The sequence below is a fragment of the Babylonia areolata genome, chromosome 13, assembly GCF_041734735.1.
Source record: "Babylonia areolata isolate BAREFJ2019XMU chromosome 13, ASM4173473v1, whole genome shotgun sequence".
Classification (NCBI taxonomy): domain Eukaryota; kingdom Metazoa; phylum Mollusca; class Gastropoda; order Neogastropoda; family Buccinidae; genus Babylonia; species Babylonia areolata.
The window spans coordinates 8,167,881-8,188,613 of NC_134888.1; the positions used below are offsets into that span (position 1 = coordinate 8,167,881).

General features: G+C 42.9%; 1 protein-coding gene across 1 annotated transcript in view; it reads right to left on the reverse strand.

Annotated features, from left to right (window-relative positions):
* LOC143289030 (coiled-coil domain-containing protein 39-like) overlaps positions 1-19,594 on the reverse strand; it is a 44,287-nt gene extending 24,693 nt beyond the window's left edge. Inside the window, exons 1-11 of the mRNA XM_076597815.1 lie at positions 19,412-19,594; positions 17,126-17,245; positions 16,439-16,585; positions 14,591-14,749; positions 12,753-12,845; positions 10,153-10,281; positions 8,454-8,645; positions 6,062-6,165; positions 3,720-3,957; positions 1,334-1,423; positions 256-420 (exon numbers count right to left, since the gene is read on the reverse strand). Of these exons, the coding sequence (XP_076453930.1) occupies positions 256-420; positions 1,334-1,423; positions 3,720-3,957; positions 6,062-6,165; positions 8,454-8,645; positions 10,153-10,281; positions 12,753-12,845; positions 14,591-14,749; positions 16,439-16,585; positions 17,126-17,245; positions 19,412-19,516 (1,542 nt within the window). The 5' untranslated portion in view covers positions 19,517-19,594. The remainder of the gene's footprint in view (positions 1-255; positions 421-1,333; positions 1,424-3,719; positions 3,958-6,061; positions 6,166-8,453; positions 8,646-10,152; positions 10,282-12,752; positions 12,846-14,590; positions 14,750-16,438; positions 16,586-17,125; positions 17,246-19,411) is intronic.
* Between the last annotated feature and the right edge of the window lie 1,139 nt (positions 19,595-20,733).

Sequence of the window (20,733 nt, forward strand, 5' to 3'; positions counted from 1 at the left end):
GCAGTCAGTCATAGTGTGAGGAAGGTGTAGCATGTAGCTGTCAGTCATAGTGTGAGGAAGGTGTAGCATGTAGCTGTCAGTCATAGTGTGAGGAAGGTGTAGCACGTTGCAGTCAGTCAGTGAAATTTTACATTTTCCCTAACTTTCCATCACCATACCCCCTTTTTCCTTCTTCATTTCCTGATTTTTATTTAATTCACTGCCAATCTTTATACACACACACACACACACACACACACACACACACACACACACCTGCAGACGTTTCAACTGCAGTGTCAGCAGGTTGTGGGTGTTGTTTTTCTCATCCAGGTCACCAGTCAGTTCTTGCAGCCTCTGCTCCAGCTGAACCTTTTCCTCGTTGGACCGCTCGCCCTGCATGCGTCCAATCCTCCTCTCCAGTTGTTGGATGGCAAATTCCTGCCACACATCAACACATCAACATGTCAATACTATCAATGTCCTGCCACACATCAACATGTCAATACTATCAATGTCCTGCCACACATCATCACATCAACATGTCAATACTATCAATGTCCTGCCACACATCATCACATCAACATGTCAATACTATCAATGTCCTGCCACACATCAACACATCAACATATCAATACTATCAATGTCCTGCCACACATCAACACATCAACATGTCAATACTATCAATGTCCTGCCACACATCATCATGTCAATACTATCAATGTCCTGCCACACATCATCATGTCAATACTATCAATGTCCTGCCACACATCAACATGTCAATACTATCAATGTCCTGCCACACATCAACACATGAACATGTCAACACCACCTGACAAGAGATTCCTCAGAATACAACGATACACTACCTGACTAGAGAATCCTCAGAATACAATGATACACTACCTGACTAGAGAATCCTCAGAATACAATGGTACACTACCTGACTAGAGAATCCTCAGAATACAATGGTACACTACCTGACTAGAGAATCCTCAGAATACAATGATACACTACCTGACTAGAGAATCCTCAGAATACAATGGTACACTACCTGACTGTACAGAATCCTCAGAATACTATGGTACACTACCTGACTAGAGAATCCTCAGAATACAATGGTACACTACCTGACTAGAGAATCCTCAGAATACAATGGTACACTACCTGACTAGAGAATCCTCAGAACACAATGGTACACTACCTGACTGTAGAGAATCCTCAGAATACAATGGTATACTACCTGACTAGAGAATCCTCAGAATACAATGGTACACTACCTGGCTAGAGAATCCTCAGAATACAATGGTACAATACCTGACTAGAGAATCCACAGAACACAATGGTACACTACCTGACTGTAGAGGATCTCCTGCTGTTTGAGGGAGTCATGGTCCAGACGGTTGATCTTGCTGTTCAAATTGCGTATCGCAGCATGGCTTCCCTGAAAGCATAAACATTGTCCCAAAATAAACGTATGCTACCAAAATTTAAATAAAACAAACCTTTCAGTAAATCTTGATGCACATGTCAAAGTCATTGATAAAACACTGTGTAAAACAGCAGTCAGCAACTATGTGACACAGTGACCAAGTCAGTCATTGATAAAACACTGTGTAAAACAGCAGTCACCAACTATGTGACACAGTGACCAAGTCAGGCATTGATAAAACAAGGAAGACAGACACCTGAATGATGGTCTCCTGATCCATCTCCTGACAGACAGACAGACAGACACCTGACTGGCAATCTCTTGATCCATCTCCTGACAGACAGACAGACACCTGATTGACGGTAGGAACAACACGGGGCGCAGACAACACAACCTTCAGGAGGCTGTACACTGGTAGAGTCAGGCCAGTGCAGGAGTATGGCATGACTGCATGGGGCACTACGGCCATGTCCAACTTTGAACGGATCAGCAAGTTTCGGAATCAAGCTACTCGTATCATCACATGAACTTGAAACCATCACAGAGCTCCAGCCCCTTGAGGACCGCAGAGATGCCAAACTCCTGACCCAGGCTGCCAAGTTCAAGAGGTTGCAAGGCCACCCCATGAAGGACAGACTGTCCCAGCCAACAAAAGGACGGCTGAAGATAGGGAGCTTCATACACCAGAGCAGGATCCTAGAACTGCAACATCAGGATATCCTTGACCATGCCCCCAAAGTGATACCCCGGTGTCTTGCAGTCCCTGCCTGGAGCGAAGGAACCCCTCCCCTCATCCAGTGCAGCATCCCTGGTGTTGGCCCCAAAGATTCCCAAAGCGGCCCTGAAAGAAAGTCCCTCACCCTTGAACACCTCCACACCCAGTTCCCCAAGAGTTCTGGACTCATGTCTGCACTGACGGCTCTGCGACAGATGCCATTCGGAACGTAGGGGCAGGAGTCTATGTTCAGTATCCAGGAGTTAGAGAAGAAAAGATCTGCCTCACTACTGGCCTGTATTCCACCAATTACAGAGCTGAAGCAGAAGCCTTGAAAACAGCAGCAGCCCCTACGCCAGCCACAACGTTGTCTTCCTGACTGATGTCCTGTCCATCTTGCAGACCTTTTGGTCCAACAGAGATCCAGAACTCAACGATCTGTCCTTCTCTCTTGCCTCCCTCTGCACAAGTCACACAGTCAACTTGCAGTGGATTCCCTCCCACTGCAACATGCTTGGCAATGAGACTGCAGACTCACTGGCAAAGGAAGGCACTATGAAAGAGCAGATGGACAGGTCTACCAACTACTCTGAATCCAGAACCATCATTAAGGCCAAGCTGCAGAACAAGTGGAAACAGTAGCATTCACGCCACAACAGAGCAGACCTGTATCACCTGCTGACTCGTCAAGAGCAGGTAGCCATTTTCAGGCTCAGGACAGGCCACAACCGCCTGAAACACCACCTATACACGAAACTCTGTAACGGCGACACAGAGCAGTGCCCCTGCAGAACAGGCAGCCAGACAACAGAACATCTGCTGCAGTACTGCCAGCTCCACCAAGAGCTCCGAGAGAAAATCTGGCCCGACCCAATCCCAGCGGCCTGGAAGCTCTACGGAGGAGTGGAGGACCTGTGACATACTGCCGCCTTTGTCGAGGAGATGGGGGAATCCATCTGATAAATGACGAACGAGACAACAACGGCCTCCTGATCCATCTCCTGACAGATAGACAGACAGACAGACCGACAGACAGACTGACACCTGAATGACAGCCTCCTGATCCATCTCCTGACAGACAGATGATCAGACAGACAGCCAGCCAGCCATACACCTGATTGACGGCCTCCTGATCCATCTCCTGACAGACAGATAGACAGACAGCCAGCCAGCCAGCCATACACCTGATTAACAGTCTCCAGATCCCTCTCCTGACAGACAGACAGACAGCCAACCAGCCAGACACCTGATTGACAGTCTCCAGATCCCTCTCTTGACAGACAGACAGACAGCCAACCAGCCATACACCTGATTAACAGTCTCCAGATCCCTCTCCTGACAGACAGACAGACAGCCAACCAGCCAGACACCTGATTGACAGTCTCCAGATCCCTCTCCTGACAGACAGACAGACAGACAGACAGCCAACCAGCCAGACACCTGATTGACAGTCTCCAGATCCTTCTCCTGACAAACAGCCAGAGAGATACCAGCCAGCCAGCCAGAGAGACAGACAGACAAACAGACAGCCAGAGAGACAGACAGACAAACAGACAGCCAGAGAGACAAACAATCAGACACACAGCCAGGCACCTGGATGACGGCCTCCAGATCCCTCTCCTGGGTGCGGGCCTTGTGAAGGTCCTCCTGTTTCTTGAAGAGGATGTCACGCATGTTCTTCAGATCCTGCTCCAGCACACGCTGGCTGTTCTCCTCCTCCGTTAATAGGGCGTCCATCTTGGCCGACTTCTCCTCCGCTGTCAGGGTGGCCTCTGTGGCCATCTTCAGCTTCTCCGTCAGGGCTTCCCGCAGGTCCTTGGCTTGCTGCAGTCTGTACATACCAGTCAGTGATCACATCTGCACATACCAGTCAGTGATCACATCTACACATACCAGTCACATCTACACATACCAGTCAGTGATCACATCTACACATACCAGTCAGTGATCACATCTACACATACCAGTCACATCTACACATACCAGTCAGTGATCACATCTACACATACCAGTCAGTGATCACATCTACACATACCAGTCACATCTACACATACCAGTCACATCTACACGTACCAGTCAGTGATCACATCTACACATACCAGTCACATCTACACATACCAGTCAGTGATCACATCTACACATACCAGTCAGTGATCACATCTACACATACCAGTCACATCTACACGTACCAGTCAGTGATCACATCTACACATACCAGTCAGTGATCACATCTACACATACCAGTCAGTGATCACATCTGCACGTACCAGTCAGTGATCACATCTACACATACCAGTCACATCTACACATACCAGTCAGTGATCACATCTACACATACCAGTCACATCTACACATACCAGTCAGTGATCACATCTACACATACCAGTCAGTGATCACATCTACACATACCAGTCAGTGATCACATCTACACATACCAGTCAGTGATCACATCTACACATACCAGTCAGTGATCACATCTACACATACCAGTCACATCTACACGTACCAGTCAGTGATCACATCTACACGTACCAGTCAGTGATCACATCTGCACACACCAGTCAGTGATCACATCTGCACACACCAGTCAGTGATCACATCTGCACATACCAGTCAGTGATCACATCTACACATACCAATCAGTGATCACATCTGCACATACCAGTCAGTGATCACATCTGCACATACCAGTCACATCTACACGTACCAGTCAGTGATCACATCTGCACATACCAGTCAGTGATCACATCTGCACACACCAGTCAGTGATCACATCTGCACACACCAGTCAGTGATCACATCTGCACACACCAGTCAGTGATCACATCTGCACATACCAGTCAGTGATCACATCTACACATACCAATCAGTGATCACATCTGCACATACCAGTCATCTACTTCAACAGGTCCTTGGGGAGTGAACGTATCTACTTCAATCTTTTTCGTTTTATTGTTTTTGAGCAAACTTTGTCCACAGTAGTTTGCATGATTTTCATTTCTTTTTCTGTTTGAGAGTTGTTGGGGTTTTCTTTTCTAATATTTTGAAGGGGTACATCCTCCTCCAATATTTCTTCATTACAGTAAAGAGCTCACATCAAAAGGAATGACATGTAATCATTCCAATATTTCTTCATTACTGTAAAGAGCTCACATCAAAAGGAATGAAGTGTTATCATTCCAAGATTTCTTCATTACAGTAAAGAGCTCACATCAAAAGGAATGAAGTGTTATCATTCCAATATTTCTTCATTTCTGTAAAGAGCTCACATCAAAAGGAATGAAGTGTTATCATTCCAATATTTCTTCATTACAGTAAAGAGCTCACATCAAAAGGAATCAAGTGTAATCATTTACATTAAAGAGGATCCTCCTTTTTTGTAAAACACACACACACACACACACACACACACTTGCTAAAACATATATTTCAACACACACACACACACACACACACACACACACACACACACACACACACTTGCTCAAACATACATTTGCACACACACACACACTTGCTCAAACATACATTTGCACACACACACACACACACACACACACACACTTGCTTAAGCATACATTCCACACACACACACACACACTTGCTTAAACATACATTCCACACACACACACACACACACTTGCTTAAACATACATTCCACACACACACACACACACACACACACATACTCAAACATACATTCCACATACACACTCACTTGCATACACATGTTTAATCATATATTTCCACAAACAGACACACAGACAGACACACACACACACACACACACACTCTCTCTTTCCTTATGTCATCAAATGTCTACATCTATAGTGAAGGTGCAGGTATACAGACAGACAGACAGACAGGCAGACAGACTTCAATAAATACTTGTTGGTCTTAAACACCAAAGACAGACAGACGGTGGAAGTACTCACTTGTTGGTTTTATCCAGCACCTCCTTCTTCAGCTGGGTGACGGCTGATCGTGTGGATTCCAGGTCCATGGCTGTGCGGTCCACTGTTCTCTTCAGTGCATCCAGCTGGGACAGCAAGGCATTGCAGTGTTCAGCTGTGTGCTTCATGTCATGTCAACGTGTGTGATCAGCAGTGTTCAGCTGTGTGCTTCATGTCATGTCAACGTGTGTGATCAGCAGTGTTCAGCTGTGTGCTTCACGTCATGTCAATGTGTGTGATCAGCAGTGTTCAGCTGTGTGCTTCACGTCATGTTCATGTGTGTGCTCAGCAGTGTTCAGCTGTGTGCTTCACGTCATGTTCATGTGTGTGCTCAGCAGTGTTCAGCGGTGTGCTTCACGTCATGTTCATGTGTGTGCTCAGCAGTGTTCAGCTGTGTGCTTCACGTCATGTCAATGTGAGTGATCAGCAGTGTTCAGCTGTGTGCTTCACGTCATGTCAATGTGTGTGATCAGCAGTGTTCAGCTGTGTGCTTCATGTCATGTCAATGTGAGTGATCAGCAGTGTTCAGCTGTGTGCTTCACGTCATGTCAATGTCTGTGATCAGCAGTGTTCAGCTGTGTGCTTCACGTCATGTTCATGTGTGTGATCAGCAGTGTTCAGCTGGTGCTTCATGTCATGTTCATGTGTGTGCTCAGCAGTGTTCAGCTGTGTGCTTCACGTCATGTCAATGTGAGTGATCAGCAGTGTTCAGCTGTGTGCTTCACGTCATGTCCATGTGTGTGATCAGCAGTGTGTTTCACGTCATGTTCATGTGTGTGATCAGCAGTGTTCAGCTGTGTGTTTCACATCATGTCAATGTGTGTGATCAGCAGTGTTCAGCTGTGTGCTTCACGTCATGTTCATGTGTGTGATCAGCAGTGTTCAGCTGTGTGCTTCACGTCACGTCCATGTGTGTGATCAGCAGTGTTCAGCTGTGTGCTTCATGTCATGTTCATGTGTGTGCTCAGCAGTGTTCAGCTGTGTGCTTCACGTCATGTCAATGTGAGTGATCAGCAGTGTTCAGCTGTGTGCTTCACGTCATGTCCATGTGTGTGATCAGCAGTGTGCTTCACGTCATGTTCATGTGTGTGATCAGCAGTGTTCAGCTGTGTGCTTCACGTCATGTTCATGTGTGTGATCAGCAGTGTTCAGGTGTGTGCTTCACGTCATGTTCATGTGTGTGATCAGCAGTGTTCAGCTGTGTGCTTCATGTCATGTTAATGTGTGTGATCAGCAGTGTTCAGCTGTGTGCTTCACGTCACGTCCATGTGTGTGATCAGCAGTGTTCAGCTGTGTGCTTCAAGTCATGTTCATGTGTGTGATCAGCAGTGTTCAGCTGTGTGCTTCACGTCATGTCCATGTGTGTGATCAGCAGTGTTCAGCTGTGTGCTTCACATCATGTCAATATGAGTGATCAGCAGTGTTCAGCTGTGTGCTTCATGTCATGTCAATGTGTGTGATCAGCAGTGTTCAGCTGTGTGTTTCACATCATGTCAATGTGTGTGATCAGCAGTGTTCAGCTGTGTGCTTCACATCATGTCAATATGAGTGATCAGCAGTGTTCAGCTGTGTGCTTCATGTCATGTCAATGTGTGTGATCAGCAGTGTTCAGCTGTGTGCTTCACATCATGTCAATATGAGTGATCAGCAGTGTTCAGCTGTGTGCTTCATGTCATGTCAATGTGTGTGATCAGCAGTGTTCAGCTGTGTGTTTCACATCATGTCAATGTGTGTGATCAGCAGTGTTCAGCTGTGTGCTTCACATCATGTCAATATGAGTGATCAGCAGTGTTCAGCTGTGTGCTTCACATCATGTCAATGTGTGTGATCAGCAGTGTTCAGCTGTGTGCTTCATGTCATGTTAATGTGTGTGATCAGCAGTGTTCAGCTGTGTGCTTCACGTCACGTCCATGTGTGTGATCAGCAGTGTTCAGCTGTGTGCTTCACGTCATGTTCATGTGTGTGATCAGCAGTGTTCAGCTGTGTGCTTCACGTCACGTCCATGTGTGTGATCAGCAGTGTTCAGCTGTGTGCTTCACGTCATGTCAATGTGTGTGATCAGCAGTGTTCAGCTGTGTGCTTCACGTCATGTCAATGTGTGTGATCAGCAGTGTTCAGCTGTGTGCTTCACGTCATGTCAATGTGTGTGATCAGCAGTGTTCAGCTGTGTGCTTCACGTCATGTCAATGTGTGTGATCAGCAGTGTTCAGCTGTGTGCCCAAACTGTGACCTCTCTCCACACACACATCTCACCCCACCCCCACCTCATCCCCAAACTGTGACCTCACCACCCCCAGCTCACCTCATCCCCAAACTGTGACCTCACCACCCCTCACCTCATCCCCAAACTGTGACCTCACCAGCCCCAGCTCACCTCATCCCCAAACTGTGACCTCTGTGTCTCCGCCTCCTGCAGGTCGCGCCTCATCTTGCTGGAGGTTCGCTCAGCGATGGAGATCTTCTTCTCCTGCTCCTGGTTGTTCTCCATCTCGTTGTCCAGGAACTGCTGCTTCTCCCGGATGCCCTCCTCCTTCTTCCGCACCTCCAGCTTCACCCGCGCCAGTTGCTGCAGCACGTGTCATCCCTTTGTTCACTTTGTTCAGTCACAAACCACCTCCTCCCTTTGTACACTTTGTTCATTCACACACTGCCATCCCTTTCTACACTTTGTTCATCCACACCCCGCCATCCCTTTGTACACTTTGTTCATTCACACATCATCCCTTTGTTCAGTCACACACCACCTCCCTTTGTACACTTTGTTCATTCACACATGACATCACTTTGTAAACTTTGTTCAGTCACACATGACATCTCTTTGTACACGTTGTTCATTCACATACCACCTCCCTTTGTATACTTTGTTCAGTCACGCATGACATCGCTTTGTACACGTTGTTCATTCACATACCACCTCGCTTTGTACACTTTGTTCAGTCACACACTGTCATTACTTTGTACACTTTGTTCATTCACACACCACCATCGCTTTGTACACTTTGTTCATTCACACGCTGTCATTTCTCTTTACAATTAATTTGTTTCACACCATGAATTCTTTATACACTTGTTTTACTTACACACCATCATCCATCATTTCTTTTTACACTTAGTTCATTCACACACCACAAGCTGTTCTCACCACATGGTGTACAGACAGGTGTTTGCACAAAGGCTGTTCTCACCACATGGTGCACAGGTGTTTGCACAAAGGCTGTTCTCACCACATGGTGCAGATTGGTGTTTGCACAAAGGCTGTTCTCACCACATGGTGCACAGGTGTTTGCACAAAGGCTGTTCTCACCACATGGTGTACAGACAGGTGTTTGCACAAAGGCTGTTCTCACCACATGGTGCACATTGGTGTTTGCACAAAGGCTGTTCTCACCACATGGTGCAGATTGGTGTTTGCATAAAGGCTGTTCTCACCACATGGTGTACAGATTGGTGTTTGCACAAAGGCTGTTCTCACCACATGGTACAGATTGGTGTTTGCACAAAGGCTGTTCTCACCACATGATGTACAGATTGGTGTTTGCACAAAGGCTGTTCTCACCACATGGTGTACAGATAGGTGTTTGCACAAAGGCTGTTCTCACCACATGGTGCAGATTGGTGTTTGCACAAAGGCTGTTCTCACCACATGGTGTACAGATTGGTGTTTGCACAAAGGCTGTTCTCACCACATGGTGTACAGATAGGTGTTTGCATAAAGGCTGTTCTCACCGCATGGTGTACAGATTGGTGTTTGCACAAAGGCTGTTCTCACCGCATGGTGTACAGATTGGTGTTTGCACAAAGGCTGTTCTCACCGCATGATGTACAGATAGGTGTTTGCACAAAGGCTGTTCTCACCGCATGGTGTACAGATAGGTGTTTGCACAAAGGCTGTTCTCACCACATGGTGTACAGATTGGTGTTTGCACAAAGGCTGTTCTCACCGCATGGTGCACAGATTGGTGTTTGCACAAAGGCTGTTCTCACCGCACGGTGCCAAGAAACAGACAAAAAGAGAAAGTGATGTACAGAGGGGAAAAGAGACAAGAGCTGTAGAAGGAGAGACAGAGACGTACTGCAGCAAGGAGATCCATCTCTTTGTCACGGCGCTGCATTTGCTCAATGGTGTTTTCCCACTGACTGATCAGCTCCTGTCGTTCAGAGTGGGCTTTGCGGAAATCCTCCGCTGTCTTGTCCAGTTCAATCTGTACACACCAGTTTGGACATGCCTTGTAAACCCATCAATAAAAAAATACATAGCATTTTGGGTATCCCTTGTAAGCCCATCACTAAGAATACATACCAGCGTGGGTATGTCTTATAAACACATCACGAACTATACATAGCAGTTTGGTACATGCCTTGTAAACCTATCATCAAGAGTACATAGCAGTTTGGACATGCCTTGTAAACCCATCACTAGGAGTACATAGCAGTTTAAACATGCCTGTAAACCCATTACTAAGAGTACTTTGCAGTTTAAACATGCCTTGTAAATCCATCACTAAGAGTACATAGCAGTTTGGACATGCCTTGTAAACCCATCACTAAATACATGAAAGTTTAGGCAAGTCTTGTAAACTCACAAGCACAGTACATAGCAATTAGGGCATGCCTTGTAAAACCCATCATTAACAAAACATGGCAGTTTGGACATGGCTTGTAAACCCATCAATAATAACACACCATTTTGGGCTTGCCTTGTAAACCAATCAATAACACTGCACACCGTTTTAGAAATGCCTTGTTAACCCATCAATAACAGTGCACACCATTTTAGAAATGTCTTGTAAACCCATCAATAACAGTGCACACCATTTTAGAAATGCCTTGTTAACCCTTCAGTAACAGTGCACACCATTTTAGAAATGTCTTGTACACCCTTCAATAACAGTGCACACCATTTTAGAAATGCCTTGTTAACCCATCAATAACAGTGCACACCATTTTAGAAATGTCTTGTACACCCATCAATAACAGTGCACACCATTTTAGAAATGCCTTGTTAACCCATCAATAACAGTGCACACCATTTTAGAAATGCCTTGTTAACCCATCAACAACAGTGCACACCATTTTAGAAATGCCTTGTTAACCCATCAATAATAACACACACCATTTTAGAAATGTCTTGTTAACCCATCAATAACAGTGCACACCATTTTAGAAATGCCTTGTTAACCCATCAACAACAGTGCACACCATTTTAGAAATGCCTTGTTAACCCATCAATAACAGTGCACACCATTTTAGAAATGTCTTGTTAACCCATCAACAACAGTGCACACCATTTTAGAAATGTCTTGTACACCCTTCAATAACAGTGCACACCATTTTATAAATGTCTTGTACACCCTTCAATAACAGTGCACACCATTTTAGAAATGTCTTGTACACCCTTCAATAACAGTGCACACCATTTTAGAAATGCCTTGTACACCCTTCAATAACAGTGCACACCATTTTAGAAATGTCTTGTACACCCTTCAATAACAGTGCACACCATTTTAGAAATGCCTTGTTAATCCATCAATAACAGTGCACACCATTTTAGAAATGTCTTGTACACCCTTCAATAACAGTGCACACCATTTTAGAAATGCCTTGTTAACCCATCAATAACAGTGCACACCATTTTAGAAATGTCTTGTACACCCTTCAATAACAGTGCACACCATTTTAGAAATGTCTTGTACACCCATCAACAACAGTGCACACCATTTCAGAAACGTCTTGTACACCCATCAACAAGAGTGCACACCATTTTAGAAATGTCTTGTACACCCTTCAATAACAGTGCACACCATTTTAGAAATGCCTTGTTAACCCATCAATAACAGTGCACACCATTTTAGAAATGTCTTGTAAACCCTTCAATAAGAGTGCACACCATTTTAGAAATGCCATGTAAACCCATCAATAATAACACACACCATTTTAGAAATGTCTTGTTAACCCATCAACAACAGTGCACACCATTTTAGAAATGTCTTGTTAACCCATCAACAACAGTGCACACCATTTTAGAAATGTCTTGTACACCCTTCAATAACAGTGCACACCATTTTAGAAATGCCTTGTAAACCCATCAATAATAACACACACCATTTTAGGAATGTCTTGTAAACCCATCAATAATAACACACACCATTTTAGAAATGCCTTGTAAACCCATCAATAATAACACACACCATTTTAGGAATGTCTTGTAAACCCATCAATAATAACACACACCATTTTAGAAATGACTTGTAAACCCATCAATAATAACACACACCATTTTAGAAATGCCATGAAAATCCATCAATAATAACACACACAATAAAATTCGGAAATTTCTCAATAAGTGTTCTTAGCACTTCAGCACCCCCTCATAACCCCCGGCCACAACTCTCCCCAAGGAATCAGCTGGTTACTTAAAATAATATTGTTAGTTTACAGATGATCAAGCTGTGAAATATAGAAATAGATGTGCATACAATTACAAACCAAAGATCCAGATATCACTATTGAAATAAAGGGACAGAGATGAAAGTGATTCCAGAGAGAATGGGGTGCATGCGCATAGACACACATATGCCCCCCTCCTCCCCACCACAAACAAGCAATGATATAAATGCAGACACTAACACACCCACACAAACACATGCCCACATTTTAACACACACACATATACCTGGGCAGTCAGAGTGGCTGTCATTTCATGGTCCAGAGCTTTACGTTTCAGTCTGACGTCCTCTGTCAGCTTCTCCATTCTCAAACTCAGCTCCTGCAACATCATACAGAAAATCTTGATTGAACACTATGAAAACATGAGTAACATTCAGACAACCTGACAATGCAGAAACATACTTACGAGGGCCCTTCAATAAGTGATGCAATAAGGAAGAACTAATGATGTCACAATAATCATCATTATGTCATTATTTACAGCAAATGTCATAATTGGTAAAAAGTCAAATTTCATTCTGCTACGTAAAATTGTTCGTGTTCAGGAAGGCAAAATGTCGGGGAAGGGTGACAGTCCCCCTGGGGCTGAAACTGAGCTGAGTCAGTGGGATTTCCAAGCTATGGTGCTGTACAGCTTTCGCCAGGGAAAGAGTTGTCGGCAATGTTTCCATAGTTGGATTGTTCCAGGAAGAAAGCACCATCGCTGACCACAGTCTTTAGGTGGTATAAGCAGTTTTGATGTGAAAGACCTACCCTGAAAGGTGATGACAAATGTGGCCAACCACACAGACAGACACATGATGTAACAATCAGTGGGAATGACAGACCTATGATGCAACAATCAGTGGGAATGACAGACCTATGATGCAACAATCAGTGGGAATGACAGACCTATGATGTTACAATAAGTGTATGATGTAACAATCAGTGGGAATGACAGAACCATGATGTAACAATCAGTGGGAATGACAGACCCATGATGCAACAATCAGTGGGAATGACAGACCCATGATGTAATAATCAGTGGGAATGACAGACCCATGATGTAACAATAAGCAGGAATGACAGACCCATGATGTAACAATAAGCGGAATGACAGACCCATGATGTAACAATCAGTGGGAATGACAGACTAATGATGCAACAATCAGTGGACAGACCCATGATGTAACAATCAGTGGGAATGACAGACCCATGATGTAACAATCAGTGGGAATGACAGACCCATGATGTAACAATAAGCGGAATGACAGACCCATGATGTAACAATCAGTGTGAATGACAGACCCATGATGTAACAATAAGTGTATGATGTAACAATCAGTGGGAATGACAGACCCATGATGTAACAATCAGTGAGAATGACAGACCCATGATGTAACAATAAGTGTATGATGTAACAATCAGTGTGAATGACAGACCCATGATGTAACAATCAGTGGGAATGACAGACCCATGATGTAACAATAAGTGTATGATGTAACAATCAGTGAGAATGACAGACCCATGATGTAACAATAAGCAGGAATAACAGTCCCATGATGTAACAAACAGTGGGGATGACAGACCCATGATGTAACTATAAGCGGAATCACAGACCCATGATGTAACTATAAGTGGGAATGACAGACCTATGATATAACAATCAGTGGGAATGACAGACCAATGATGTAACTATAAGTGGGAATGACAGACCTATGATATAACAATCAGTGGGAATGACAGACCAATGATGTAACAATCAGCGGGAATGACAGACCCATGATGTAACAATAAGCGGAATGACAGACCCATGATGTAACAATCAGCAGGAATGACAGACCCATGATGTAACAATCAGCGGGAATGACAGACCCATGATGTAACAATCAGCAGGAATGACAGACCCATGATGTAACAATCAGTGGGAATGACAGACCCATGATGAACAATCAGTGGCAATGACAGACCCATGATGTAACAATCAGTGGGAATGACAGACCCATGATGTAACAATAAGCGGAATGACAGACCCATGATGTAACAATAGGTGGGAAAGTAACGGAGTATGGTGAGGGGCCCCACCTTGATCTTGCTCTCATCCTGCCGGGTGTACTTGTTGAGGGTCATGGCGTCTTCGTCCTTGCGAGCCGACTCCTCTAGCCAGGCCTCCAGAGCCTGCTGGTCCCAGTTCATCTGAGACTTCATCTCCTCCAGCTTCTGGGTCTGCCGGAAGATGTTGTTCTGCCAGACAAAAACAGGGTTTTTTTTTCATTTTTCAAGGAAGTGTCATTGTGTTGAGACAATTTGATACATGCTACACCACATATATAACAGATCCCTGACCATCAGCATAACTCCATATGCTAGTCTGGCTTTGAGTGCATCATCATATTTGTATGTGTACCTATTACAGTGTATTTCTTCTACATAAGTTTGTCAGAAGACAAAACTTATGTTGCCATAGTTGTTTTTTTTCCTCAGTTTCCAAAGGCATGCTGCACATGAAATCTTGGCTCATCATCTCATCCACACGACTAGACGCTCCGTTTGATTTTCCAATCAAACTTGGGAGAAAGGGTGAGACCGGGAATTGAACCAAGACCCTGACGGGTGCAATAGCCGAGTGGTTAAAGCGTTGGACTGTCAATCTGAGGGTCCCGGGTTCGAATCACGGTGACGGCGCCTGGTGGGTAAAGGGTGGAGATTTTTACGATCTCCCAGGTCAACATATGTGCAGACCTGCTAGTGCCTGAACCCCCTTCGTGTGTATATGCAAGCAGAAGATCAAATACGCACGTTAAAGATCCACTAATCCATGTCAGCGTTCGGTGGGTTATGGAAACAAGAACATACCCAGCATGCACACCCCCGAAAACGGAGTATGGCTGCCTACATGGCGGGGTAAAAACGGTCATACACGTAAAAGCCCACTCGTGTGCATACGAGTGAACGCAGAAGAAGAAGAACCAAGACCCTCATGGACACTGTAATGGCAGATAAGTGACCGTTCTGCCACCTTCCTAAAAGAGACACAGAGGGATAAAAAAAAAAAAAAAAAGAAAAAAAGAAAAAAAAAGAAGAGTTTTCTTTATCAGTGTTCACCCTTTTCTTCACCCATTTTTCTTGAGAGAAAGTTTCTGAATTTCTACCTTTCTCTGCAATTCATTCTTTGTGTTGCCAAGCTGGTGGAAAGCATCTAACAGCCTTGCTTATCTGGAGCTGCATGGCTTTGCCTTGCTCAACTGGGAAAAAGTTATTGCACTTGCTAGCTGATTATTGTGCTATTCATTACAGATCTTCTTCTGTCTGTCTGAGTGTTGATGAAACAGGATCTGCAAGCAAACAATGACAATATTCCATCAATCATGGACATGATTTCAATGTACACAATGACAACATTGTTATCAATCATATGTTAATATATGTGACGCAGCACATGAAAACCCGACAAAAGTCAGAATTTATCATTTTTCATGTTTATATACCTTCTAAAAGTTTAAAAAATCACAGATTAACATGGAAAAAACAGAATGGATCTATCTATTATAGTTTTTTTTCTATGATTTTTTCAAAGTTCGTGTGCCCCAGGAGTAGAAATGGAGAAATCTTCTCATGAAAAAAACATATTTTTGTGCCTGTGACTTTAAAGACAAGAATTATCCTAAATATCTATGTGGTGTCAAAAGAATATCTATGTGGTGTCAAAAGATTCAGAACTGAATAAGCTTTAAATTTCCATATGAGAAAGGCACAGGAAAATTCGTATTTTTTCTCTACACTACTCAAACTAAGACAAGTATGTGTGTTTGTGTGTTTTGTGCACGCTCGCATGTGTGCGTGTGTGTCCACGTCTACGTTTGCGGTTTATGAGCATTTGTGTGTATATTTTTGTGTATCTGAATGATGTTAAAGACACGACAATGTACTCACTTCATAGATATTTTTCTGTTCTTTCAGCTCATCCAGTTCCTTCTTCAGGCGGTGGATCTCCTGTCCAAGTCGGCCCTCTTCACGTTCAGCTATCTTCAGCATGTGCTCCTCCGTTTCTATCTCTTTATTCCGAGCTTCAACAAGACCCTGGCACATACAAAGTTCATTCCATTTCTATCTCTGCATTCCAAGCTTCAACAAGACCCTGACATATACAAAGTTCATTCCATTTCTATCTCTGTATTTCAAGCTTCAACAACACCCTGACATATACAAAGTTCATTCCATTTCTATCCCTGTATTCTGAGCTTCAACAACACCCTGACATATACAAAGTTCAAAGGATTCAATCAATGTCTTTCTTCCAATAAGTGAACACAAATCATCATGGGAAATAGAAATGAGAATTTTTTTTTCAATTTAAAAAAAAGCAGCAAAATTCATGACCACCATTGAGAAAATCAATTTTAATCTAAGAATCAAATAATATAAACAAATAATGTTGTTGTTGCTTTTGTTCTTATTCTTTTTCTTTAATATTTGAAGTTATCTATAATATTTGTTGTTCTGTTATTGCTGCTACAGCTGTTGCTGATCCTGGCTATGAAGATCATTTCGACTTGACTTTGTATACATATAATATATACAGCAACACTTAAACACACACACACACACAACTCTAGCTACCTGAGTGTGCAGCAGTTCCTGGCGGACATTCTTCAGGTGCTCCGACATGGCTGAGACTCGGTCCCCAATCTCCTCCAGTTCATTCTTCTCCTGGATGATCGCTTGTTGTTTCCTCTGGACCTGAAGTCAGAAGGGAAAGTTTTGAAATTAGAATTTAAAATTTTCAAATAATCAGCTATATCAGACAGTATACATATCCTGACAAAAAATATACTTGTATGTATTTTGCTTAATCTAATCTTATTTACAATTTAACATATTCTATATATACAAATTTAAACTGTTCTTCTTTACTTATATCTGAAATATTTTGATAGCAGTCAATCATTCACACATGCACACACACACACACACACACATGCATGCATGCATGCAAGCACACATGCACACACACACACATGCACACACACATGCACAGTGTGACATATACATACACATCATTCATGGTAATAAAAAATATAGCTCAACTGCTAAATTATAGTGATTAATGATTTACTGAATAATTTGAATGCAAGATCAGCAGAAAATTTTGTGCAAATCATGATCAGAATGTAATAAACATTATGCATTCAAGGTTTCTAGTTCATGAAGGATATGCCATACCAAGCACTGTTAAGTGCAGTAAATAACTAAAAGAAAAAAAAAGAAAGAAAAAAATCACTGCAAATTCACAGTGGAAATCCCATGGTTTCTGAACTTTTGCACACAATGGTCATTGGTTTTAGAAATATCTATCACAGATTTCAGATACTGCTCCACTGCTAAACTTTCAGTTCTAATGTTAAAATTACTTGTTCAAACAATATTTCAAACCACAGATCCTCTCCTGACCCCACCTCCCCCTAAACCATCTTAGTGCAAACATGTGCTTTGTTGTGTTTGTGTGGAGGGGTAGGGCGCTGGGGTGAGGCAGGTGAGATGTGTTTGAGTTGTGAGAGATGTTACACTGTTTTTAGAATAGTATTTTGAGTGGTTTGCATCTTAACATTTAAAAAAAATATATTCCTGTATCTTTTGTGCCTTTTTCCTGTGATTACTCACATCTGCAATCTGTAGTATTGTATTGGTTTATATAGATGTTCTTCCACTTCTATGCCCTCATGTGCTTGTGTGTGGTATACACAATTGTATATGCATCATCTCATGTGAGCCGCTTTGAGCCCATTATATGGGGAGTTTGCGCCATGTAAGTACAATATATCATTATTATTATCATTATTATTCTACAAGATCTATTGTTAAATGTGCTTAGAGCAGCAGGGTAGCGCTATATAAATGCACATTATTATTATCATAATCATTATTATCATACTCTCTCTCTCTCTGTTCCCCTTTCTCCTCCCAATTCAAAGGATCAATCTGTTTGAATCAAGTTTGGTTTACTCAAGCATCACCCTGTAGAACTCATTCCAAGATACCATTAAACAAAACCAATCCCTAACCACATTAAAAAACAACAACATTACTTATCCCACCTTGTGCCATAATGTTGGATACCTTGTTCATCTGTTGATATTGTTATTGTTTGTATTTTAAACTTGCCTAAATATGAAACATCCGTTCTTTATATTTGTACACTGCCTGTTACTTGCTTTCTTGTATTTGCGAGGTCTTCTTTTATTTCAATCTCAATCTTTGTTTTATTTTCTTTTGATTTTTAGTGCAGAGTATGTATATGCATGAAGGTTTGTGTAAGTATGTGTATACATTATATGTGTCTCCACCTCTCCCACCCCCAGAAAAATTCTTTGTTCATTTTGATCCCCTCCTACACACACTCTGTCTCAGTTTCTATCTGCTTCCCCCCGCACCCCTCTCTCTCTCTAACCCATATGCTTCCCTTGATGTGTAGTATTAGTAATGTTCTCCCATAATTGCTGTGTGTCTCTTATCAGTATTTGTATACTTGTGCATCATTACTTTTTAGTGCAACAAAAACAATACATTTTACTATGTGTGCTTCTTGTTTCTATATATGTTAAACTATCATACTATGCCTTTTATCACTTTGTAATGTGTAGTGTATCTAATCTGTCTTGTAACTTTGCATGTCAGTCTTCCTCTTAATCACTTACATGTAGCCGTTACTTGTATGTTTTTGATTTTCCATTGAAAAAAAAATCTTGTACAGTGGAATAGCTTGTGTGTGTGTGTGTGTGTGTGTGTGTGTGTGTGTGTGTGTGTGTGTGTGTGTGTGTTCTTTATATCAAATCCGTTGACTATCATCTTCATGGTTGGGGAATGTGATAACAATAAATAAACCAAGATGTCGAACGATCAACTCACCTCATCTTCCATCTGTTTGTTTTCTACGTTTGCTACCGGCATGCTCAACCCTTCGTCCCATTCTAGCTCCGCTAGAATACCGCTGCTGTTACCCCGACGGTTCATCTTGAATTTTTGTGGACGAAGGCAAAGCGTACACAGTTCTCAGCAATCCCACAGTCGCCACTGTCCTTGCGTGCGGTATTGCCTGGTTACTAACGCCCCGGATGTAAATAACTACTAAGGGAAGTAATGCAGGTCGATTCTGCAAGAGAAGGTTATCTTGTCTTGGCGAAAAATTGAGGAAGAAAAACAGTGTGTGTGTGTGTGTGTGTGTGTGTGTGTGTGTGTGTGTGTGTGTGTGTGTGTGAGAGAGAGAGAGAGAGAGAGAGAGAGAGAGAGAGAGAAAGAGAGAGCGAGAGAGAGCGAGAGAGAGAGTTTTCAATGTAATGTTTTTCTGTTATTTAATGTTAAATATTCATTTATCTATAATTATAATTATCTATTGACCAGAATTGAAGACATACGCATTCTCTGCAACAGGAAACAGACTGGACCAAATGTGACATCTTTGTTGCTTTTGTCGATGAAGATATGGATTAATGTGCTTGATTTAATTTACGTCGATTTGTTGTGCTTGAGCTCCTGCCTGCAGTGAACAATATGTAATTAGTGTCAGTAGCATGTGCTACCCAACTTTAGCAGTATCAGTCAGCCTTTGCACGATAAAAGTGAACCAAACACCACTGAACACTACTGTACGTCCTGCCTCTGAAGCAGTGTTGAGTCTCTTTTGGTGACACAATGCCAGTGTAGTTAACTGCATCAGTCAGTTGATAGTCTGTCAGTTAATAGTCAGTAAGATAGTCCACACTCAGTTGATAGTTAACAGTCAGTCAGTAGGTAAGTCAGTTAGTTAATCTATCAGTCAGCCAGTCAACACTTAGTCAGTTAATAATCAGTCAATAGTCAGTCAATCAGTTAACAGTCAGGCAGTCAGTCAATAGTCAATCATCATCAGTGAGTCAGTCACTATAGCCATGCAGTCAGTCAGTCAATAGTCAGTCAGTCAATCAACTGGTAGTTGTTCAGTTGGTCGGTCAGTCAGTCAGTGACCATGCGGTCATGCAGTCAGTCACTGATAGTTGGTCGGTCAGTCAGTCAGTCAATTAACTGATAGTTGGTCGGTTGGTTGGTCAGTCAGTCAGTCAGTAACCATGCAGTCAGTCAGTAACCCTACAGTCAGTCAATAGTCGGTCAGTCAGTCAGTCAATTAACCCATGGTAATTGGTCGGTCAGTCAGTCAATAACCATGCAGTCAGTCGGTCAGCCAGTCAATATAG